This window comes from Amphiura filiformis, chromosome 11, assembly GCF_039555335.1.
Source record: "Amphiura filiformis chromosome 11, Afil_fr2py, whole genome shotgun sequence".
Classification (NCBI taxonomy): Eukaryota; Metazoa; Echinodermata; class Ophiuroidea; order Amphilepidida; family Amphiuridae; genus Amphiura; species Amphiura filiformis.
Genome location: NC_092638.1, coordinates 41426511 through 41453512, shown reverse-complemented (window position 1 = coordinate 41453512; position 27002 = coordinate 41426511). Strand labels below are relative to the sequence as shown.

The following is a 27002-nucleotide window of genomic DNA, read 5'->3' as shown; positions in this document are numbered from 1 at the left end:
GCAAAATGACAATTTTCAGACTCACCCGCAGATTCAAAGTTAATCCTGATCATGAAAGCTTGACAGTTGTATCCTATTCACGCAATGCATACCTTAAAACTTGAGTTTAAAGCCCATAAAACCTTGTGTTTATCATATCAAACAATGTACAATTCATATTATTAGTACAATTAAGAACACTATTTTGTTCATTGCATATTACAAAAATAAAATATTCTCTTCCATCTTGCTACCAGAAACACAAATAATACATCAGTCAATAAATTGCATTAGTAAACTAGGCAGACATGTGCCTTAAGCAGACAATTAACAAAATAAGATATTGGAGACTGTAGATCCATATCACTGTGTACTTGTAAGATGCAGATCTGCAATGTAGACTTGTGTAACATGTTCTACACAATGCAATTTTCAGTCATTACGACATTTGAAAACAGCAGAAGCGCATAAGTGCGTGTCACGCAGCACATAAGAAATACAATAAAAGACATGATGGAATAGTGTTGCTTGTATGCACTCATCACACCATGTAGTTCCGTAGTACATTACATTGTACGTAACAAAGGCCAAATTTGCATCTGTAAAGTACACATGCCAGTGTTATACCCATGCAGGGCACGTACCCCTGCTGTGCCTATTTGTTGTGCTTAGTCTCCTCTGCAGCTGGTTTGATTTGGCTCTCTCCACACAAACTATCTGCCAATTTTAACTCAATATGTGATTGGATAACACTCCATGTGACTAGGTCACAACCTGTTTCAAATTGTGCTTGGGGGTGCTTTCAGCCAACCAAAAAGACTCATGATGTAATCATTGTCAGATGGTTTGTGTGTAGAGTGGAATCAAAATGGCAGCAGAGAAGACTAGTATGTTGTGCTGAGTCATTATACCAAAATTTATGCTATTAGGTAAAGGCACCTACCTCTTGTAAGAGACATGGCCAATACCTCAATATCGGTGCTCTGCGTTAGGCAGGTATCGTGATCCGAGGGAACGGAGCAAGTTCTACCATGAAACACAAACTACACCAAAAACATTGTGGAATATTGCAATGTATATATCATCAGATCCTACATGCTACTGAATCAATAGTTAAATGTCTTACACTAGCTTCAAAATATGCACTTTACTTTGGTCCATCACTTACTGCTCAGTTATATTTCATTTAGAAAAATACATAAACTTTTAATAAAGATCTGTTTTGAAATCGAGCAGTATTTTTTGTTCATCTATGTTCAACTTTGTACGGTTTAGAGAATTAATTTTACCACACACACATTTGTACTTTGCCTTTAAAAAAAAAAAAAAAAATATTTGTAACATAATCAAGAAAATGAATCACATGCCATATTGAATTTCCATTTATCATTTAGCAATCTGCGCAGAAATTACAGCAAAACAATAAGACAAGTTGAAATCAAGGTGATTCATTTTACATGATTATGTTAACCCCCTGAGCACCACCTGCCGATCTAACATTGCCTCTGATTGGTCAATTACATGATATCTTCATTTTAATCACCAATCAGAATGGAGTTTTTCAAATAATTCACCCCAATTTTTTTGTGTGGTGAAATTATTCTAACAATATTGCTGATTGGTCCAATTGATAATGAAAACTCCTTTTTGACCAATAGGAAGGTAGTTCTCATGGGGTTAAACCTGCTGGTAAGTAAACACTAACTCTAAGTGCCATCATAACAGCTTCCCTAAAATTGCACATTAAAAACAAGACAGTAGTTGTCAATTTTGGATGTCAGTACACATGGATGGATGTCAACTACCAGCACCACTTGTCTCATTTTCCCATGGTGTGATGCAGCTTTTCTTGGCTTGCAGGTCTTTTGTGGTAATGAAGATGGTGTCATTGGGTGATGACCCATTAGAGATCAATGAGTCATTCGTTAATGACCGGAACCTGCAATAGAAACAGGCAAGTCATAATATGTCATTATTATGCATCAAAATAAAAAATAATGGCTATTCCTTGGTCCACCTCAAGGTCGGTAGTGATGTACGTACATATTTCGCTGGTCGCAGTATTGAATTGCATGCATAAAGTTAATTGTGCAGAGTATGCGCATTCAAGTGTGGTTTGTTGGCACACACAGCACATCTGCAAAAGAGCACTTTTACTTGACTTATTTTTGACCTATTGATCTAATCGAGGACTTCACAAACCGTGGACCCACTTGAAGTTTTACAATGCAACCAATGCCTGACCCTATATAAGGCAAACAAAACATGGTTATATATGCATGTTTAAGTTGCTTGCAAAAGCTTGGTAGACAAAAGGGACTGAGGATGTACACAGTCAATGTGTGTGTCCACAGTTATGAGAGTGTATATCCAGGTGTGTGTCCTCGTATGATGGCATTTACAAATGCTTCTACTCACCTTGAAGATTCTGGTTGTTTGCTGCCATTTGTTAGGTATATTGCATTGGGGTGATCAGCTTGGATCATGTCTCCATTTTCATCGGGTAAATACCTGAAATATGTGAACATTATTACTGAACTTTTGATTTAAGATTCACAATAGTGAAGTAAAAACAAAATTAACAATACAAGTAAAATGTTAATACAGACCCTTTACAGTATGGCAGTAGGCATTCAACAACTGCAACTAGGGGGGCTCTCAAGGATTTTCTGGGAACCTTTGCCAGACCAGGGGCTTCTGGAGGTAACCCCTATATATATATAAACATACAAGCAATGTGGTGCAGGTTTCATGAGGGTCAGAGTAACTTTTATTTATGACCCCTGTACAACTTGAAAATTGACCTTCGACCCTTTTTGGCGCATAACTTTGCAACCACTTTTCGTGCACACACAAAATATATACTTTTGTGATCATTGCAGCCAGACGGATGGTTTGATATGCTAGTGAGGGAGGTCGGAGCATGTTTAGTTTTTTACTCTTGTGTAGCCCTGTGGGGTCATTTTGTTCTATTTTTTATCAAAAATTCCTAAAAAATAAGATACTTTGGGCATGGAATTAGAAAATTTGATACCCCTTTGGAGACTACAAGAGGTGAATTTGATATCCCTGGAGAGACTAGAAGAAACTTTGGGAATATGATATCCCTAGCTAGAGAGTCACTTTTTGGATTTGATACCCCTAGTGGGAGTCTCAAGATTAGTGCTAGTCTCGCTTTTTGAGCATGGGTACTGCGACCAGAATCCAAGTACCTCCCCCAGATGTGTTAAGGTTACCAGAATCCAAGTACCCCCCCCCCTGATGTGTTAAGGTGTGATCCACCAAAAGCTCCACTTTTTGTGTGCAGGGTTATAAATGCTAAAATGTTCTCAAGATGATTCACATTTGTAAGACAATTTCCAATATTGTAGTGTCTGCAATAGATGCCCATGCCCCCTATAAACACCCCCATAATTTTTTTGAATGAAAAAGTGACCAAAATGCAGAAATTTCCATCATAGTAAGTAAGCTTAAAACTGGCAATTGCTCAACAAACTGTCTGAATTTAGGCTTATTCCACTGTGTTTTAATTTGAATCATTCAACTCAAATATTGCAAGTGTTCGAAATCAGGCAGACCCTTTGGCCAAAGTCCATGAAAAACACTGCAGGCCTGCTAACTAGAGCTTATGAAATTTTGTCACAAAGTTAGAGACTCGATGCTGATTTCAACATCAATCCAATGCATTACCTGTTGTTGATTTTCGAGTCTTACAAAATGTCACAATATATGGACTATAGTGTAACATAACAATCGTGCAATAATTGAGTTTGGGCCTGTAAAAATTGATGAAGGCCCCTAGATTTCAAACCTAGCAGTACTATCAGAACTATCAGATCAAAACACAAAATTTCATTTGAAAATCATTTGTGAATGCAATTACCCCCTTAAGCCCTCCTTGGATTACAGCAGCTAGAAAACTTACATTTTTTGTAGTTCTAATTCATGGAGATTACTAGCACTTAGTGAGTGTAGAAGCTTGCCCTCTTCTTTCTGGTCATCTGTCAGGTCAGTTGTACTACCATGCCTCTGTAGTGCTCTGGGTGAATGTGGCATCACCTTAGCACCTCGCATGAAATTCCTTCCAAAAGGAAAGAACCGTGGACTGGTAAAAAAAAAGAGTTAATGTTAACTTAAACTTCATTTTCATTGCTGTTCTGAGGTAAAAACATTGGTATCTAAATGTTTATATTCATATGTCAGTATTGATGAAATAAAAAGTCACTAAAAACACTCGTTTAGATTCTTTATTGTCTTTATCAATGCAGCCACTCTAAACTTAAGAAATAGATACACCTGTTTGGAAATTTACAATCCATAAGAATTAAATATACAAAATTATATTCTGAATAGAATAATTCTGCTCCAACAAACCCCCCCCCCATGATTGCCTAACAAGAGTAACCGAAATGGTAACCTGAGCTTTATTTCTTTTATTTGAAAGTCTGATCTTCTTGCATCCCATGCTGTACCATTTTACACCTGTCCTACTGCAATATATAGGCCTATGCCTTGCATTTCATAATCTTGCTTTGTTTACTTACTATGCTAATGTTACAATTGTTTTAAAGAAGTAAATGTTATCCAAACGATTACATTTCAAGCTATTTCAGCACATTATTTAGCCATTTTTATTTGGTACATTGTAACAAAAAGACACTCTTTCCAAAAAAATGGTTATGCTTTTTTCTTAATTTTGAGACTCCATTCCAGATTTTTTTTTTGATATTGATGTGTGACATAGTTAGGGTTACATTTGCAAAGGCCTTTGGGAATCAGCACCAAAATAGTATAATATCCCATGGCGGATTTTTAATTCAGTTGTACCTAATAATGTGGAGTCAATCTTCTATACAGTTTGCAGGGTAAATGTTTTGACATCAAGGTACTATAGAGATTAGAGAAGGAGAGTCCACACTCTGCATGTTTGTGCATCACTCATGGAAAGGAAAATAGCAATCAACCACTCACTTTCTTTTGTTAGCATACGTCATTGCTGTGTCTAGTAACATTTTGTAACTGTCAGAGATTAAGAAGCGTCTGTAGCTATCCTTTTTCATCAGTAAGAAGATATGAAGCTGTGCCGCCTCAAAGGCAAATCGGTTTGGTTTGCGTAAAGCTTGCTGTGTGATCTCAACTGTCTTACAATCAATGTTGATTTCACATGGCGCATCTGGTGCAAGAAACTCTCTGTGTGTAGGATTTGAAAGAAACTATTATAATCGCAGACTGAATTAAGATATGTGATGTCCCATATCAAAACCAGATACTTTTGGGCAGGATCGTAAATGGAGAAATAGCCAGTGATTTTTTTCACAAATTGGGTTTGTTGCAAATTTGTGATGTTATTAATGTTTGAAATATTGTTTCATAGTTTCAGATCTGAATATAACTGCATGGCATCTTGTATTTTTTGAGACATTTTTCAAGGAAATTCCTACTCTCAACATTGTCAATAATATTTGTTAAGGCCGATATCTCAATTTCCAATTTTATAATACCATATAACTTACGAACTCAATATCTTCGCTTAGGAATGTCCGATTTCATTGGAGAAAACGGCGTTGTGGAGCAAAGTATCTCTATATTTAAGATATGTAAAAACCTCAAAATTGATAACCTGCCCAAAGTGTCTGGTTTTCTTGAGAGAGATTTCTTGGTGGTAAATCTTTTGTGTTAAGCTTTGTGTTTGTTAATACGATACTTGTTCAGACTGGCGCTAACACTAAGTTACCTTAGTGTTGGCGTAACACAAACTCTTTTAACAGGTTTAAAAGCCTGTCTGAACAAGGCTTAAGCCTATATGGGGTAAATCAAGTACCTTTATACTCTCAGCATGCTCAAAGGCAAATCAGCTTTTGTTTGAGTGAAGCTTCCTGTGTTAATTATCTCAATGGTCTTGTAATCAAATTGTATCTTTTGGATAAAATTGGGTCATCTGAGTTCATTAGTAACAATCATTAAACTTCATTTAGTTTTTTACAAGTTTTACACTTTTTCTTATTTTTAGAGTGTATGAGTAACAAAATATCTTACCCATAAATTTCATGAACTTTTTCAGGCACTACGGATCTTGACACATACTTCAGTTGTTCACATGCCTTCCAAAATCGTATATTTTCCTGACTATATTCTTTCTTCAAGAATTGTTCAAACTGGTAAATTCCAGTTGGATCCGATAAAAGGTCACGAAAGCTAATTGCCCACTTTCGTATTCTTCTTTCTGACGGTGTGTCAAGTCTGAAGAGAAAAAAAGCAAAGAAACTGACATGTCTACTGTTGATAACATTAATTGCTATCTACTACTGATAGCATTTATTGCTATCTACTGCTGATAGCATTTATTGCTGTCTACTGCTGATAACATTAATTGCTATCTACTACTGATAGCATTTATTGCTGTCTACTGCTGATAGCATTTATTGCTGTCTACTGCTGATAACATTTAACATTTATTGCTATCTACTGCTGATAGCATTTATTGCTGTCCACTGCTGATAACATTAATTGCTATCTACTACTGATAGCATTTATTGCTGTCTACTGCTGATAGCATTTATTGCTGTCTACTGCTGATAACATTAATTGCTATCTACTACTGATAGCATTTATTGCTGTCTACTGCTGATAGCATTTATTGCTGTCTACTGCTGATAACATTTATTGCTATCTACTGCTGATAGCATTTATTGCTATCTACTGCTGATATTATTCATTACTGTCTACTGCTGATAGCATTTATTACTGTCTACTGCTGATAGCATTTATTGCTGTCTACTGCTGATAACATTTATTGCTATCTACTGCTGATATTATTCATTACTGTCTACTGCTGATAGCATTTATTGCTATCTACTGCTGATAACATTTATTGCTATCTACTGCTGATATCATTTATTGCTATCTACTGCTGATAGCATTTATTGCTATCTACTGCTGATAGCATTTATTGCTATCTACTGCTGATAGCATTCATTGGTGTCTACCCCTGATCGCATTGATTGTTGTCTACTGCTGCTAGCCTTTATTGCTATCTATTCTTGATATTATTCATTGCTTTCTACTGCTGATAGCATTTATTGCTTTCTACTGCTGATAGCATTTATTGCTTTCTACTGATGATAGCATTTATTGCTGTCTACTGCTGCTAGAAAACAGCAGTATTGACAAAGTTGAAACCCCATTTAAATACCGTATTCATTCTAACAAACACCCAGGATGCTTAACAAAGTCATTTTGGGTGGGCGCTTATTTTTTACCTGGTTTTCCTAATTTTTTCGTAAGGGATGTTTATTAGCGACAAATTTACGTATGTTAAAGGGCATTTCGTGATCCACAGCCTCATCCCCCACTTTTCCCAAAAAAGTTGAGATTTTTACACCACTGGATACCTCTGGCTACATAATGTTTATGTACCAAATATTTCTTGCAGATTAATTCGTTTAGCAAAAATATCGCCAAATTCGTTCTGGTGCACCAGGACGAAATTACAACACATTGTCTATGGAGCAGTGTAATACACATAATCATGCATAACTCGCTAACGCATAAAATCGGAATCAACTGAAATTTTGGAAATAAGCTTTTTCGTGGATATCTACTGAAAATGTCATAAAAAAGATGCTAGGATCACGAAATCCTCCTTTAAGATGTTCTAGTAGCTTTTCTGATGCAGAAAATGTATTGCAAGTTTACTCAGGACTTGTAGTCCTCCAGCTATTTCACTGTATCAACGTCTGTCACTTCAACATTAATGGTACCCTTTAGCAAATTGAAGATACCCTGGGTGGGTGCTTATTGGAGCATGGGTGCTTATGGGAATGAATATGGTACATGTAGCTAAAAAAACTGTCAGTATATAAATTACAGATTCATGTAAATGCCTTATTTTGTCTTAAATAAACAGCTTTCGGTTAATAGCAGGCTATGTTAGCACATATATGATAATGACAAAGGTACCAAAATCCGTATTTTGATGATTTTTTTATGCTCATCCGGATGAGCACATCAGTGAATGGGCCTTTAACTGGTTTAAATGAACAAAAATAAATGTCTCCTTGATCACATCATTAAAAATATTAATAACTTACAATATAGTATTTAGTGTCCACATGGTGGTATCATCTGAGATCCATGGATTACTAGGCTGTGGGGGGTTTAGGAATGGGTCATGTTCAGCATACTTCTCACACCGTTTGGTTAATCTGTAGTGGAAATGTACAAAATATTTAATTTACAAAAAATAAACAAATTTACTATTATAAAAGGACACATTTTTACATGATTATTTGTTTGCACTTTGCCAATTTCAAATTGTTTCACTTGTTTTAAATTCTAGATTATTATCGCAATAAACGGCTGTGTGGAATACTTGATTGCACTGGGATGTGTGGCTACGATTCTGAAAACATACCCCCAAAATATATGACGAGAATAAGACCTAACCCAAAAAATATATCAAATTTGATGAAAATAAGATCCAAAAATATACAAGTTTTTGATAATTTTGGTTCAAAATTACAGTAAATTTGCCAAAGTCTGGAAATGTTTTCTCAGATTATGCCCCAAACCAATCAAGAATATGCACTTTTTCCAGATTTTTGGAAAAAATACCCCATCTCTAAATTTTTGTCCAAAAATCACGTTTTTGTTTTTGACCAAAATCACATTTTTGACCTAAAATCATGTTTTTGACCAAAAATCATGTTTTCATGTTTTTGACCAAAAATGTTTTTGTCCAAAAATCATGTTTTTGACCAAAAATCATGTTTTTGTCCAAAAATCATGTTTTTGACCAAGAAAAGATTCTGAAAACATGAGTTTTAAAATATTGGACTTGACTACGTCTCGTCCAATATTTTAAAACTCATAGCTCGACCAATAAATTTGTGTATTGTGTTGAATCCACCTTTGCAATCTTACTTACCCTTCAATTACTTTGGAGGTTTTTATCATCCCAGATTGTAACCTGTTATTCAGTAAATCAATCTAAAGAGAATGTGACAACATAACAGATTATTAAATTACATCATGATCATAATGCTCATACTGCTGCTACTCATTTTGATGGTGATGATGATGATAGCAAATTGTGTGGAAAAATTGCAAAATGCATGGAATTCCACTGACAAAAATAGCCAATTGCTTGAGGAATTTTTGCAGGGAATCATTGCGCGGAAAATGGCTAATTTTGCCTGAGATTTGCACCGAGTTTTGACAACATCACAGATTTGAAGATGTTGTGCAAGGTTTACATCAAGGTTGTCAGACCATTTGTCATGAGTAAAATGGCAGACCAAAAGTAGAAACCCATATATTTTGCTATAATTTGGCATAACATTTGTGGATGGTGGGGAAAAGTCATTGTGTGGACCAAATCTTTTTGCGTGGAGGACAAATTGCAAGTAGCGTTGCGGACTTTAGTACCATGAAAATGAAATAAGAAACACCCAAAAATTCTAATCTGAACCAGTAACCCGTAATTTAATCACCAAAATATCCATCTGCTTACACTAGCTTGCATGCTTGCATGCTATCAATGAAAGAATTGAAAAATTAACATTTTTACAAATTGCTTAAAAGTGAAATCTAAACCAATGAAATTGTCATTAGGTATTTTTGCATGAAAAATGTGGTAAAAATTAAGATGGCAGTGTTGATACAAATGAAATGTAATCTCTCCCATCATTCACCCAAATGTGTTGACCTGTATTTATAGGTGATTTTTGGTCTTATCATTTAGCACACCCATTCTCTTCATAAAATGCAAAAATCTGATTTTTTTAATCATATTTTAGATTTTCTGATTTAGAAAATCACGGATAATGCCTTTTACCCTAATGCCAACTGTAGCATAACCCTACAGTTTTTTTTTTATAGATGTGTGTACACTTAATGAAGAATCTTGCTGAGTACTAGTATTAGACTCACCTCTTTTTTCAACTCTTCTGCTGTAGGTTTCTTGGGTGGGGAGCCTTTGTAGGTTCTTCTGATATCCATTTCTAATGAGTTTGGTGTTCCAGGCTGAATATTAAAATAAAATTAATCAAAAAACATCGAAGTAAGGCAACAAAATAATTCTGCCCCCCCCCCTTTTTTCATGTGATTTCATAACATAACACCATCTCATTAGGCTGCATTCATGTCTTCACACTCCACTCACATTACAACTGCCCTAGCGATGATTGTCTTTTTAAAGACTATTCTGGTTATTTATTTATTTATTTTTGTTGCTGTTGCAAATGACCCATAAAATCCTTTAAAATCACCCAATACACAAAATGTTTTGAGATTTGTCAGGAAATTTTGTGAATTTTGAGCCAAATTTCTCAAAAGATACAAAACAATACAAAATCTTTGGTGGCACATCGCTACCCAAAACAGACTAGTACCCTGCTGTAGGCCTGTGTGTAGTTACGCTCACATATATTGTACTTTTCCAGTATTGGTCTGCCTTTGACTGTCAAACAACAATTCTTTGGCTTTATGTCTGTTTGTTTTTTCTTCTGTTTTAGATCTTTAATTTAACATTTCCTTTTGAACTCACTGGAGGTCTGTGTGTTCTCCAGAAGGCCCGCTCCTGGCTGTCTAAAACTATTCTGTCGGCTTTCTTTCTGTGTTTTGCTAATCTGTAAAAAGAGAAATTTAGAGATTGTTATTGATACAAAAATGTTACCGACACATTTGGTCAAATATTTATTGTAAACAGATCTATTTAAAACTTGCCCTACAAGCAACATTACAGGATAGGGTGAACACAACTACAGGAATCCCCAGCAGGTTACGTTGCCCCGGGCAGCGATTCCGTGAGCATATAGCACTTAGGGTGATTGCGTCATCGCAGACCCTGGGATTCACGCATGCGCAGTGGTTTTCATCGTGGTATTTTGTGGTACTTATGGGTGTTAGGGTTAATATTCCCAAGACCTATATTTTTAGGGTAAGTTATGTTATAATGCTTTTGGTTTGCTTTGTGTTTAATTCCAAAATAGCTTTTCTCTCTCTTTTTCTCTTTACCCCTCTCCTTTTTTTTGGGGGGGGGGGGTGACTCCCTATGGGAAAGTACTCCACTTGGCATCCTTATTAATAATATGCATTTCAGTGTATTTACACTTCTTTCTGCTGTTGGCTTGTGTAAAGTTTTCCTCTGCTGGGACTGTCAGCATCAATGGATTCTGCAATTCATTGAATTAATTATCTACACTTTACATCAGTGTAAGTAAAAAAGAAAACACTTAAAATGAGGTCAAATTATCCAGTGCTGCAGTAATTTATTCAAGGTATAATTGAATTTGTTAATGACAGTCTCAGTATCCCAAGGAAGGTAAAATGAAGATTTCACATACAACATTTGATATATCCCCAAGGTGCACTAGCTAGTCGGTAAAAAGAAAATGTGCTACTCTCCCAAATTTTAGGATTGATAGTCAATCCAAAAATCTCTTGCCAATTGCAGTTAGGGACAAATTGGGATCAGAATATTCAGTCTAATTATTTGAATTTTCAATCAATCAAAAGGTGTGATTTTTAATCTTTTAGCAACTGAAGTTAGGAACAAACCATTTCCAATTTAATATTTAGTTGAAATGATGGATTTTCATTGCTTCTCAATCTTTTGCCAACTGAAGTTTGTGACAAAATCCTTGCCAATTGAAAAAAAGATTGAAAATATTCACTCTATAATAGTTCAAAATCTTGTTGCAACCGTATGCAATGCATGCCATTTGGCAATGCAGTTATGGAGTAAAATAAATAAATAAATGTAGATATTTATATAGCGCTTTATGCCGTAAACAGCCTCAAAGCGCTTTACATTTATTCGCCGTCATTAGAATATGTCGGAACCACGTTTGCAGCCTACAAGTGGCGAGGGTCCATCAGTACAACGACTGTGACTACCCCTGACAGCTTCCCATTGCACCTGGGTGGGGTGAGGCAAGCGAGGCAAAGCGCCTTGCCCAAGGGCGCAACACGGTGGTGGGATGGGGAATCGAACCCACGCACGTCGAGCAAGCTCTCAGATTATGAGTCCAAGGCCGTGACCACTGAGCCACCGTGCCCTCGAGTAACATGGTGAAAACAAAAAGAGTAATAAGAGTCAATACAAATTTTTTGTCACAAACCACCCAGCCATCAGACATAAATTCATCAAAGTATCCTGTGATCCTGCACTATCTTTGTGTCACTTGGTCCTGCTGAGCCTCAAACCCACAATTCTGTAGTGAAAAGGCAAGCGTACTAGTGCATAGACCAAAAGAGGATTTTCCTGTCTGCTCTATGACACTATCAACTTTATACTTTGCTGACAAAGCTCCCGCTCCTCGTAAAGCACATCCACGTGTCTTAAGTCTTCTTCTTCCTATACGTGCATACCTCAAATTGAGTATTGTCGCACGGGCTTAACGTGCACAGTTTCTTTTTTTTACCTGTGCACGATCCTTGAACCTAGGATTGATTGCAGATATCAAAACCGAGAATGATCCCCCTTCTCTTTCGATTAGCTCTGACACTTAACGTGCACAGGGTTTGACTCTTCCTGTACACGGGACCAACGGCTTTACGTGACTTCCGAATCACGGACGAAGCACATACACTACCTATATCTGCACGTGCTAAGCAGTGTATGACGCGAGAAGAAATTCTTCAATTAAATTCTGAAATTAAATAACTGAACCTAATTGAAGGATTCCTGACCATATAGGAACTTTTTTTTTTTTTTTTTAATTTTCACCTAAGGCAAGCTCAAGGCTCGAACCCTCGTCGATCGTATCTCCCGGCCGGCAGCGCAACGCCTTAACCACTCGGCCATCTCGTCTTGGTTGTCTTTGATACAAGGTATATCCGCGGTCAGAAATTTTTTTGTCTCGCCGAAGGTGTTCGCAAACTGTGACGTCACTTGAGTATCGCGAGCATAGATATTGTTGGGATATATCTTGGATCATCATATTAAGTATCAGCATGCCAGTATAGAGTTACACTGGATAAACAGTGCTTCATTCAGGTACATTGTAGGAGGTGTTATTCCTACCTTAATTGTTCTTGTGCTTGAAGTATTACAAAATCCCATTTATGAGTTAACATCCTTTGTAATTTGTTGAATGCACCCTGGAACAAAACAAAACAATTATCATAAATACCATTAGATGAAGTAGATGTTGGATTTTGCAGCTTTAGTTAATTGCAGTATGAAGAAGTCCGATACCTATTCTACCTAAGGCAACAAAATGAAACCCTGTTTTACGGGCCCGACTGGCCCAGATTTTGTGTTTTAGGCAGATGTATAGATATTAAAAATACTTCACAATAACCACCTGCAAATGCCTTTAAAAGGCCAGGTTTGAGGTGATTCTGACTTCAAAATCGTATTTATTTGCCGGCGGTCACTATAAACTGGCCATATATGGACACCATTTTTTGAAGATGCACTAACTATGAGTACAACTAAATACTATCAGACAGTGATTGATGACAATAACAATGTAAAAAATAAGCGCCCACCCAAAATGACTTTGTTAAGCGTCCTGGGCGCTTATTGGAATGAATACAGTATACGATTACCAGAAAGAAGGAAAGAAAGAAAGCAAGCAATAGCCCTACTACAGGGCCTTTTTTTACACACTATATACTCCCAAGACATCATCCTGAGAAATGAAAAACCCAGTGACAGCTCACAACCCAGTGACTGCTCACAACCCAGTGACAGCTCACAACCCAGTGACAGCTCACAACCCAGTGACAGCTCACAACCCAGTGACTGCTCACAACCTAGTGACAGCTCACAACCCAGTGACAGCTCACAACCCAGTGACAGCTCACAACCCAGTGACAGCTCACAACCCAGTGACAGCTCACAACCCAGTGACAGCTCACAACCCAGTGACAGCTCACAACCCAGTGACAGCTCACAACCCAGTGACAGCTCACAACCCAGTGACAGCTCACAACCCAGTGACTGCTCACAACCTAGTGACAGCTCACAACCCAGTGACTGCTCACCGCTTTTTCTCGGGTGAGCGGTCACTGGGTTTAGCAGTTCTCATGATTTTGCATGGTGTCTTGGAGTTTGTTATTTTAGTTTGTTTAAAAAAAGGGCCCTGTGGTAGGGCTAGCAAGCAAGCAAAAAAGAAAGAATGCAGTACATCAGTATGGAGAATGCCCAGCACCCGAAGATGGCCGTGCAAAAGTACGATTTTGTATGAATTTTTAGATTTAGTGAATCACAAATTAAGTGCCTTTATTTAGCCACAATAAATTTTGTATAGATGTGCCTTACCATTTCGTACTCCTCTAATCCTTGGTATTGCTTATTGCGTAGTGAACGTTTGGCTAGGTAAATGGCTGTGAACAGAAATTATGACAAAAATATATAATGTGAGAAACTAGTATTTTTTGGCTAGTGGTAATTAAATAACATAGATAGACTTAAAGGCCCATTCAGTGATTTGCTCATCCGGACGATCGTAAAAATCATCAAAATTCAGATTTTGGTACCTTTGTAATTGGCATAGATGTGCTAACATAGCCTGCTAGTGGTTCGGTCGAGAGCCGTGTATTTTAGACAAAATAAAGCATTTGCATGATTCTGGACTTTTGATACTGACAGTACAAAAAGTCCGACTCGAGATCGAAAGAAGCTCACTCTCCACGCCAACACGCTATGTATTGTTTCTACTACTTATTACATCAGTAGCTACTATTTTAAACAAAATACACAATTTTAACTGTTTTTCATATTTGAATTGACCGTTAGTTTGCCTCGGTGACCTTTAATTGCTTATTTTGTTTTCTACTACAAAAATTAAGCGTCTGTTTTAAATCAATTTAGACTCTACTTCCCCGTGTTAGAAACACTGGACTAGGAAGTTTTTCCAGTCGATTGGTGGCGACTGTACGAAAATCTCGATTTTCTCGAGTCGATCTGAGTTGAAGTAGAAAACCTTTCTAAAACTTCTGTTTTTTGACTAATTTGTCGATGTATTCAGGGGAAAAGTGGTTTAATGAAATTCTGTAGACTTATTCTTTATTTCTAAGCAACTCTGACAAATTTCCATTTTTTTTTTTTTTTCTGTGAAATCACTGAAAGGGCCTTTAAACAAGTGGTAGATTCAGCATTTGAGAGAGAGCAGCCAGGAAAGGAGGGGGGGGGGCTACTTAAGATTGAGCTAGCTTGACTGCTATTAACTATTTATAGTCTAACTGGACTACTAACTTAGACTAAATGGTTTTAGTAAAACTATTTAGTCTAATAATCATTTGGTCTAATAACCATTTGGTCTGATAACCATTTGGTCTAATACCCATTTGGTCCACAAACCATTTGGTCTCCTAACAGATTAGTCTACTAACCAATTTGTCTAATAGCACATGGCTGTATAGGCGCAATAACAATAGTATACACACATACTGTGAGCTCATAGTCCGGGTCACTGTGGTCTTAAAGGAAGACTCTTCTGAGTCTGGGTGTCATGTCTAAACCCCCAGATGTGCAAATGACAAAAACAGGAAAACCTATTTTGTTGAAATGGTAGATAAATCCTAGCCCCTATTATCACACCTGTGCCACCACCGGTGAAACATGATGATTCAACCTAAATGTTGGCTATACATTTAGGCCTATTAATAAGATAGAAAAGAAGGTCAAATAGCCCAGCAAAATATCACTTTCACTTTTATTATACCTGGTACTTCTTCTTCAATATTTGGATACATTATAAACAATAATTACACTGAGAATTTGTGGAAATAATGCATTAGATTTGATACAAAGTATGTTTATTTGTTTTATACATTATACATGCTTGTCTCATTACATGTTTTTAATCGCTTAAGAAAAGCTCAAGAAACCTCAAGTTTGGTAGTTATGGCATTGATTTTTAGAGGTTGCACTGTAAGCTTGCCCACAAACCGCCCTTGTACGTGTGGTTGTACGGTCTGCAGGATTAACATTATGTGCGCAATTTGAAACTGCGACCAGTGAAATACACATCTACGTTACTACCAAACTTGAGTTGAACCAATGTATAGCACTCTTCTAAATCTAATTGTTTTCATAATACTGTTGTATTTTCCTCTAATTGTGCATTCTTTGACATATTGTAAGAAACACTCTGTGATAATAATAGGAATCTAAACATCCTTGTTTAATTGAAAAACAATCTTGATTACCCACTGCATGTGTGCGTGCCAGAGCCAGGTATTTATTTATACAATAATTAAATGCCCTGAGTTAGAGTGCGTAATTATGTTTGGGTAATAAGTACTGTGACTCAATAGTTTATTATTATTCTATAGCGGAATTGGTAAGCTTCAATTATTTTTGTGAACATTTTGCTATCAACATGAATTAGTGTAAAAGAGCTGTAAATAAATGCGGCAGGCATTGAAACTCAATATCAGTATGGGTATTCTACGTTGCATGGGATTTAGTAAATTATTTTGTACCACATTTTGAAAGTATACGCAAAAAGATGGTACTTGAAATGCGTGGAAGTTAGAAAAATGCAAAGGGGCACTAATTAGGTTAAATACAATGATAGTAATATGACTTAATATTATGGCATGCGTCAAATTTTGTATTTGTAATTTAAATGTATGGTGTATATTCATACGTAACGGTAAGCGTAAATAGAAAGCAAAATTATACTTCTAGGCTACTCAAATTTGCTACACTCACCGGAGCGCTTTCACCGCTAGTAACAATATTAAACAACAAATCTTCAGAGCAATAACACTTGCTGAAGAGGTCGGTTGACCCGGTGAAAGCACTCCAAATTTGAGTAGCGTAGAAGTATAATTTTGCTTTTAATGTAATTTTCATTGCATGAACATTTTCTTTTTTGAGATCTAATTTTCTACCAAAACTTGCTTTGCCTAATTATCAGAAACTTCTAGATCTCAGTTGAACAGTTGAAATTATGATGAAACATGTAGGGGCTATACATTATTTAAAACATGTTATAAAATCACCCTTATTATTTATTCATGCAATGACATTTATAAAAGCACTAACATTTGATTTGCAGCATAATGTCAATGCTATCAAGATCAAGTATAGAACTGTATCAATGTATACAATGTATCATTTAATGTCATATGTCACAATATCATACAGTTCATACTTATGAAATGATTTTCACCTCAAATGGTCCTTTAAAAACTTTTAAGTATTAAAATCTATCATCTATTAAAATAGATGATATGTCATTATATATCACAGTGGGGTTAATTCTACTGGAATGCACCAATATTGTTTTATAACATATTACACATCTCAACGTCTTTGTCCAATTTTTTTTGATCATGTACTAAACCAATGACAACATCAAAATTTAGGCAAAAATGGTCTCCCCTCCACTGTATTATGGCACAGAAGTTACCCTGTCCCAACAGTAGCAGTGTTTGCCAAAAAAAGAAAGTCTGTCTCAGCCACCCACGCACATTGCTATGTGGACTCCAATTTATCGCATGGCGCTACACGTTGGCCATAAAAAAAAAAATTTCATTATTTCCCACCACTGTGGCTCGCTAACTCGCCCTACACTCACCCTTTTAATTAAGAGAATTTTTTTCATATCAAATACAGCTTGTCGCCGCCGTAATTGTAGTCTTCACACTGTCAATCGCAACAGGGTGACAAGCTTTTTTGAGAGCGAAGGCATGTTTTGAATTTTCAGTATCATATCATGATCCAAAGAAAGTGTCTTTCTTTTTTTGCAGTTTGGTTGTTCTTTTTTGTACACATTTGGCCATGATTGTAAGAGTTAGAATTCTTAAAAGGAGCAGTTTTACTCTGAATGCGGGGGAGGGGGTAATTTTATTATGCCATCTAGTTTTACTATGTTTCTGTTTTTGAATATTACAAAGTACATAAACAATGTGCCTTGACTGTAAAAAAAAATGCATATCGCATAGCTCACTTTAGAAAAAAGGCATAGCACTTAGCTTTTTTACCAAATGTGTCTGAGACATTTTTGGGGGGCCTAAACACAGCAGCATACTGTCAAAGCCATGCTAAATGTTCATACCCCACCCCTTAAGGGAAGGGGTATGAATGTTTGGACAGTATTTATTGTGGGACATTAGAGCACATCAGACATATCGAATTGCATTCTGAATACGAAGAATGGCCTTCTGATACCAAATAATTTTGATTTTTTGAAATTCGCAATGTTTTATGGCAAATCATTAAAAATTGATATTTTTGATATTTAACAGTACTCGAAGTAAACTTTATAAATCTGATGATTTCTACCTAAAGTGTATGTAGGTGGGATGAAAAGCCAAAACACAAAAAAATTAGGTCTTTTTGGGAAAAAATCCATATCTTCAATATGAAAGGTCAAAATTTTCAATTGATCGTCGGCTTTTCCTCCCAGCTACATACACTTTAAGACTATATCATTAAATTTATAAAATTTACTTGAGGACTGTTATATCTCCAAAATGTGAAAAATATCACATTTTAATAATTTGTCATAAAATTTGTATTATATCCTGAATTTCATAAAATGAAAATTATTTGATATCAGAAAGACATTCTTCGTATTCAGGTCCCACAAAAAATGCTGTTGAAACGCTCAAAACGCTCATTCCAGTTCCCTTAAAGGTTTATAATAAAAAAAATTGTCATATCAGTATAAAGAAAACAGGAGTTTTACAGTAATACACAAATAATAAAAAGAAATTAATATACATTAAGGGGTACTACACCCTGCCCAATTTTGTGCCTATTTTTGCATTTTCTCAAAAATTATAGTACCCCTTAAAGCATATCAAAATCATGAATGGCAATTTACCTAGTTAAAACATCCGCACATGCATTTTAACCACCTCTGCACCCCCACAGCCATGCATAAACCCACCATGCATCCCACAAGATCACCCCACTAACCTACTACACTGGCTCCCTGCCCATACCTCACACCCCACCACACACCCTCATACACCACTCACCCAATCTCCTTCCCTACCCATGCACCAGTGACCACATACTCAGTCTCCTTCTGGGAACACACATACATACTTTCTTAAATAAATTACATTAAGATCATATAAGACAACCATAATATATTGCACATTAAATGTTTATACAATTTGGGTAAATGTTAATAGCCTTATAAAATATTTAAAAAGCTAAAAACTATGAGTCTTTCGTATATGCCAGTAATGCCACACAATAATTTTCTTAGAGATAAATGTTCAGTTACATAGAATATACATATTACCCTGGCATGGATCACGGTGCTGTTTGAGTATGCAATAACTGAATGTGTTCTCTTGAAACACTAAACCCATATCAAGCATTTCTTAACAAATGATTCAATCACTAATTTATGGGAACTTAGAATGCACAGATCATGCTATAGCGATGTTGATTAAATTGCTTTAAAATTATAATTAATAATTAAAAACACTTCATGCTGTATGCTTATCATTTGCTCGAGGTCTTCTTTAATGTATCTGCATCTAAAAGAATCAAGTAGGTATGTTGGTAACATTAATTGCTATCAATAATAATTAAACTAAAATATATTACTATACTGCTGCTATTATTCATTGCTATATATTGCTGCTGAAAGTTATTCTTATCTGTACCTGACAGCAATCATTTCTAGACTACCGATATCATTCATTGCTATATATAGACTGGTTCTATTTTGGGAAAATCGTGTCCCAACCGGCAAGTTTGCGTAAAAGTTGGCAACCAGCTTATTTTTGTTAATTTGGATATGCTGAACTCTAATCTGTTGTCTGCCAAGTAGTATTTTGAGACCGAGACCCTCAAAAAGACCCTCAAATGACCCCATAGGATCGTATAGGGGCAAAAATGTATTTGATTCCAATAACACTTAAAAAAAACGTCAAATTATACGTCTGACCCATACCTGCCAACTACTCCGATTTTCGCGGAGTTACTCCGATTTCGAGTTTTAAACCCCGAATATCGGAGTACTCGATTTTCTGAAAAAAATTTAAAAAAATAAATAAAATTTTTTTTTTTTTTTTTTTTTTTAAATTTTTTTTAAATTTCTTTTCCAAAGTTTTCAGCGACTTTGGAGAACCACTGGACCTATTCTGAAGTGCTAGGATCATTCACAGTTAATTTGAAAACAATTGGAAAAAATTACAAAAAAATTACAGTTTGTTATCCTTAATATGCAAACCACTAACTAATGTTTACCTCTTCATCTAGCACATATTATAAAATGCATGGAAAACCAATGCATGTATAATATTGTGATAGATGAAGAGGTAAACATTAGTTAGTGGTTTCCATATTAAAGATAACAAACTGTAATTTTTTTGTAATGTTTTCCAATTTTTTTTTTCAAATCATCTGTGAATGATCCTAGCACTTCAGAATACGTCTAGTGTTTCTCCAAAGACAACAAAAACTTTGACATGTTAAATGTGGTTTTTTTTCTGAATTTTTAACTTTGTATTGTGCATCATATCAGTGTCCTATCAGTCACGTAGGCCCTGTTATAAAGCCAAAAAATCGCTTCAACGAATGATCGTTATGTACAAAAGTATAGGAAACTGCATTTTTAAAAGCACATTTTCTATGTGAAGGAAGCATATTTTTCAAACTTGTAAAAACAAGTCCCAGAATGTTTTTTCACATTTTTTCAAAGGTTGCAGTCATCAAATATGTGTTGAAATTGTTGCCAGATATGGAGTATAAATCCCTCCTCAAATGCAACCTTCAGAATAGGTCTAGAGGTTCTCAAGTTGCCAAAACCTTTGAAAAAATTAAGAAAAAATTGATTTTTTTTTTAATTTTCACCTTTGTATTGTGCATCATATCAATGTCCTATCAGTCATGTAGGCCTTGTTATAAAGCCAAAAAATCGCTTCAACAAATGATCGTTATGTACAAAAGTATAGGAAACTGCATTTTAAAAGCACATTTTCTGTGTGAAGGAAGCATATTTTTCAAACTTATAAAAACAGGTCCCAGAATGTTTTTTTCACATTTTTTCAATGGTTGTAGTCATCAAATATGTGTTGAAATTGTTGCTAGATATGGAGTATAAATCCCTCCTCAAAGTGTATAAAAGCCTAGGGCTTCATTTTCACCTTGTTGTTTTTCTATAAAATGTGTCTAATGTGAAGGGGCTTATAAGGGTTTTTACAGTGTAGAAACCCTCTAGCTTTAGGGGCTTCACTTCCCCCCACCGGCCTTTGCCCCTGGATCCCACCAAGGGCCCTTAAGCGGGCCCCTGGACCCCCCGCCGTCAGAGGCGATACTACTGGCGCTTCGCGCCCTACGTTCGCCATGTACTCTGTTTTCTAGGTTTTCAATGTTGGCAGGTATGCTGACCCCACAGATCCCACAAATGTAATATTTGTGCATGTACGACCTTTAGTTAAAGCCATATTATAACATTTCCATAAGAAATAGAATTGTATTTTTTTGGTATAAAATGTTAATTTCATGTCCTCTTTTAATTTGGGCCCAAACAGACGAGGCAATACAGAAAATCACTATTTAATACCAGCGCATATGTCGCCAATGCGAGCCACTCATTCAAACGCGAGTTGTGTCGGCTCTTTTGATATGTCACGACTGCCTGCCCACACGCCATGTACGTACTGTGTTGTGCACATAGTGTACGCGTTCGACTAATATTTCCATCGTAATAATAAAACGACGGTTCCTGCGGTTTATTCAACAAAACTACAGCACCTAAAGTCTTGATTTTTACAGGGAATGTTAGTTTACTAACATACATAAAAATCGTGCAAAAAACAGAATATTGAAAAATATTGAGTACTTATCAGCAAATGTTATAATATGGCTTTAAGAAGTTATGGGACACAAAAGATCTATTGTCGATTTGCTTGTTGTATAACGGTCAAAAGTCAAAATTGGTCCAATTTTTGTTGCTATCTACTGCGGATACATGTAGCATTTATTGCTATCTACTGCTGATAGCATTTATTGCTATCTGCTGCTGATAGCATTTATTGCTATCTACTGCTGATAGCATTTATTGCTATCTACTGCTGATAGCATTTATTGCTATCTACTGCTGATAGCATTTATTGCTATCTATTCCTGATATTATTCATTGCTGTCTACTGCTGATAACATTTATTGATATCTATTGCTGATAGCATATATTGTTAGCTACTGCTGAATGCATTTTTGCTATCTATTGCTGATAGCATTCATTGCTATCTACTGCTGATAGCATTCATTGCTATCTATTCCTGATATTATCCATTGTTGTCTACTGCTGATAGCATTTATTGATATCTTTCTACTGCTGATAGCATTTATTGCTATATACTGCTTATAGCATATATCAGCAGTAGTATTATCTACTGCTGATACAAAAAAATGCTATTTACTGCTGATAGCATATATTGCTGCCTACTGGTGCTAGCATTTTTGCTATCTACTACTGATAGTAAATATTGTTACCTATTCCTGATATTATTCATTGCTTTCTACTGCTGATAGCATTTATTGCTATATTTCTACTGCTGGTAGCATTTTTTGCTATCTACTGCTGATAGTATTTTTTGCTATCTACTGCTGATAGCATTTTTTTGCTATCTACTGCTGATAGCACTTTTTGCTATCTATTGCTGATAGCATTTATTGCTGTCTACTGCTGATAGCATTCATTCCTATCCACTGCCGATAGTATATATTGTTACCTGATATTATTCATTGATTTCTACTGCTGATAGCAATTATTGCTATCTCTGTACTGCTGATATCATTTTTTGCTATCTACTGGTAGTAGCATTTATTGCGGTCTATTCCTGATATCATTTATTGCTGTCTACTGCTGATAGCATTTATTGCTGTCTACTGCTGATAACTTTAATTGCTATCTACTACTGATAGCATTTATTGCTGTCTACTGCTGATAGCATTTATTGCTATCTATTGCTGATAGCATTCTTTCGCTACCTATTCCTGATATTATTCATTACTGTTTACTGCTGATAGCATTTATTGCTGTCTACTGCTGATAACATTTATTGCTATCTACTACTGATAGCATTTATTGCTGTCTACTGCTGATAGCATTTATTGCTATCTATTGCTGATAGCATTCTTTCGCTACCTATTCCTGATACTATTCATTACTGTTTACTGCTGATAGCATTTATTGCTGTCTACTGCTGATAGCATTTATTGTTGTCTACTGCTGATAGCATTTATTGCTGTCTACTGCTGATAGCATTTATTGCTGTCTACTGCTGATAGCATTCATTGCTGTCTACTGCTGATAGCATTCATTGCTGTCTACTGCTGATAGCATTTATTGTTGTCATGCATCACTCTCTTGTAGAATAGGCTTAAGCCCATCTGTCATAATATTGGCTATCGAAGTCATTCAGCAAAAGCACAGTGCTTTGGCAGATAATAATATGTCTATAAATTATCGGGTTAACCATATGAAAAACAGACATTTTCTGTAAAAATCACACATACCTTACTCACTGGATTGCCCCCTATCACAAACAATGCTGGATCCATGCTGTGTTCTAACTACATGAGCTTGGAGATTGAGGGCAGGATATAAAGAAGTTAATGGTGGTGTCTCATTTTTCCCCATGGTCCACTTTACCCCGGTCTCCCTATGCCCAGAATTCTGAACATGATTTAGCTTTGGAGCCATTTAATTAGATAAGACTTATTCTGTCGGTCGGACATCCGGGCTATCTCTAGTCTCGGGCCCAAACTGCATGTGGCTCACGGTTTGTTGTGAACAACAGAAACCGGCTGTGAAGGAGGCTACATAGCGATGTTGCTGGAGTGACCCTCAATTTCGGAAAAAACAACACTCGACCATTGAATTTAATTTTAAGTTTGTCAGTATATAAACGGTAAATCAAGTAAGTTTCTTCCACTCTGAAGACTTAGAAACGGTTGTTTGATTCCACTGACTATTTGCGATCGAAATTTACATAACACCAATGACAGAAATCATCAACAAAAATCGAATGTTTTCACTCGACCGTGAGTCGCATCATCAACCGGAAGTGACGTGGCACGGACCGACAGAATACAATTTAACACTGACCTTGCCAATACACCAATCCGAGAAGCGTTTACTGTATTTGGCCCTCTATTGACGGCAACACAGATGTACCAGAGCGGGAGATTTAATTCGTAATTCAATACTCATGATTGTGTATTGAATATCACTGTTGTGTACAATTCCGGGTACAATTCTGTATAGCACACAATAAATAATGGATGGAACCCCGACCTCGGGACACCGCAGTTTTACATCGGGGACACCGCAGTAATGGCGAAGTCGGATAGGTGTATAATATACTTGTTTACTAAAGTAAAATAGTCCAGTATACAATGCAATAAGAGACTACATATCAGATAACAGATACGGAGAGTGTGAAAAGGAAATCAAGTTCTATTTTAAATCATTCATGGATTGCTTGATGGCAGAAAATAACCATCCTATTTCAGTCTTGAATAGCTAGCTTGAAAGATTTTTGGCCTTGCATTGCTCAATGTACGCGAATAAGCTCACTCCAATGATTTTTGTGGTACAAAACCTTTTTGTGGCACAAATAGTTCTTCCACACATGTAGCAAAGGTCATTTCCAAAACATTACTCAAATGACTGGTAGTGTCTTTAATTATGTTCATTTAAACAAAAATGTTTGGTATACTTTAGAAAAATAAATGGCGCATTGCAATATGAGTTCAATGGGTTTATAGATTTTAGGTTATGGGTGGTGAATCGCAATTGCTTTTTACTAATATTTTGATCGTAACCTGAGGAACCACTTAAGCTGAGCATAAAATATATGAATTTTTACTTATTTTTTACATGGAATACTCGTCATACTGCAAGTGAGTTTTTTGTTGGGGGGGGGGGGTGGAGGGGGATACAACTTCAAATTTGCTGATCCTACCAGTATCGCCTTAATAGAAGAGCTTGAAAACAATGGAAATGGATCTATTTGATTTAAGGAGTAATGCTAAATGACATGATGGGAGTCTTTTCAAAGAAAGATAGTAAATATTGACATACAGTAATGAGCAAATATTGCTGGTAAATATTAAGTAATATCAGCGGCAGAAAAAAATATTTTCAGTACTACAGCCAAACTTGTTGGTTCTTGGGATTGGCCGTCTATGCTCCTTCAATACTTGTTATTATTAATTTATTTATGACCCATCAACTAAGTAATCAGAATTAATGTTAAATCTGTACTGGACACAATACTTTATATACAAATATTAAATTTGAATACAATCAAAAGTAGTCAATTAACTGATATTTAATAAATAATAGGGATTAACCAAGCATTGATGGTCGATGGTCAAAACCTCATTGAACTTCCATATAGTTCATTGCCTAATTATAGGCCTAGTACTAGTAGAATGTTGATTTAAAGAACTATGTTAATCACATTCTTCACAAAAATGCATTTACATAGGTAATATTGCAGTATTTACTGACAAGCTGATCATTGGGGACATAGCCATCTTGGATTTTGTTAGCTTTTTTTCATTCAAAATTTGCCACTAATAAATGCCCTCCTTTTGAAAAATTTCACATCCACAGGGTGTTAATTAGACACAATGCGGTAGTGTACTTTAACTCATCAAAATAATTCCTAGTTGCTCCAAGCATTACTGTGAAAATTCACAACTCTGTAATTCCATTCAGCTAATAATGAAAGTGGTGTTTGATCAACTTTAATTTATGAAAAGTCCTTCCCATTAGACACAACTGTGAAATGCATCATAATGGATTCCCACCTATCTAGTTGCTATTGATTGCTATCTGAAACAACCTTTTAAAGTTATCAAATAAATGGCTTTTTTACAGATGCAGTGTGATGTCTCACATGCATGACCATATGACGCACACAAGAAAATTAACAATATAAATGTTGATATACGTAGTAGGTAATGTGACGCCACTGTGTGAAATTAGATCATGAGTACATCAAACAAATATTCTCAAACATAATATTAAATTAATTCTCATTATGTCTCAGCTCCTACTATTATGACATGACAATTCTGTCAACAAAAAAGAAATGAATTACAAAGGAAACTAGATGCTATTCTTTGGCCATAGGCCTATGTCAAAATAGAATTTGCCTCAGATACAGTTTATTGAACATAATTGATATATTTAACTTGGATGTCATTTACTATGTTTACATGTGCATTCAATTCATTATTGAATCAGGGAGCAAACAGTACTCATTCTGATAGGGTAGAGCAACAAGGTCATTACATTTATAAACCGAATCCTACGAGCCTTAATGATGGTCAGAATTTAGTCTGCCATGACTGGGTCCCTCTGGCGCACCAAACTGGTGTTGTGACTGCCCAATTGAGTGGATTAAAGCTGCTTAAAAATCGATGTTATTGTGTTGTAAACTTTCATCATTCTATTGTCTACGTGTAACACGGGTGATGAAATGCAGTTTAAAATCTCCGCCAAGGATGCATCATTTCATATTTTAGTGGGACCCAGCTATGGCTGCCATTGAGGTGTAGAAATGTGTGAAATTGGATTCATCTATAGTGCTACTTCAATCCAGTTCTATGATATCTTAAATGCAATCAGGTCCCAAATTCTAATCTAGATATATAATCTCAAACCCAGCCAAGTCCCAAGATCTAATCCAGTTCTATGATATCTTAAACCGAATCAGGTCCCAATTAAATTCTAATCCAGTTATATGACATCTTAAACCCAATTAGGTCCCAATTTTTAGTCCAGTTCTATGACATCTTAAACCCAATCAGGTCCCAAGCTCTAATTCTGTTCAATAATATCTTTTGAGGTGACGATCCTCAGCAATGATCATTTGTTCTTGCCCAGCAGTAGGCCTATCTATGCATGTTATGTTGAAGATACATACTTTAAAATCTTGCATCAAATTAGATATACACTGAGTGCAATAATGCTATGAACAGTCAAGGGGTCATATGCTGTTACCTTAAGCATGTCATCCTAAACACATGCCCAGCATACACAAAAATGTTTTGAAAATGTTATAAATGT

The 27002-nt window shown here is 35.9% G+C and overlaps 1 protein-coding gene across 1 annotated transcript in view; it reads right to left on the bottom strand.

Moving 5' to 3' along the window:
- Positions 1–1311: 1311 nt before the first annotated feature.
- The window catches only part of LOC140164851 (regulator of G-protein signaling 7-like), a 118989-nt gene continuing 93298 nt past the window's right edge, over positions 1312–27002 (bottom strand). The window contains exons 4-14 of the mRNA XM_072188227.1: positions 14252–14316; positions 13007–13083; positions 10526–10607; positions 9910–10002; positions 8906–8967; positions 8070–8183; positions 6016–6219; positions 4951–5169; positions 3905–4084; positions 2398–2490; positions 1312–1918 (exon numbers count right to left, since the gene is read on the bottom strand). Of these exons, the coding sequence (XP_072044328.1) occupies positions 1777–1918; positions 2398–2490; positions 3905–4084; positions 4951–5169; positions 6016–6219; positions 8070–8183; positions 8906–8967; positions 9910–10002; positions 10526–10607; positions 13007–13083; positions 14252–14316 (1331 nt within the window). The 3' untranslated portion in view covers positions 1312–1776. The remainder of the gene's footprint in view (positions 1919–2397; positions 2491–3904; positions 4085–4950; positions 5170–6015; positions 6220–8069; positions 8184–8905; positions 8968–9909; positions 10003–10525; positions 10608–13006; positions 13084–14251; positions 14317–27002) is intronic.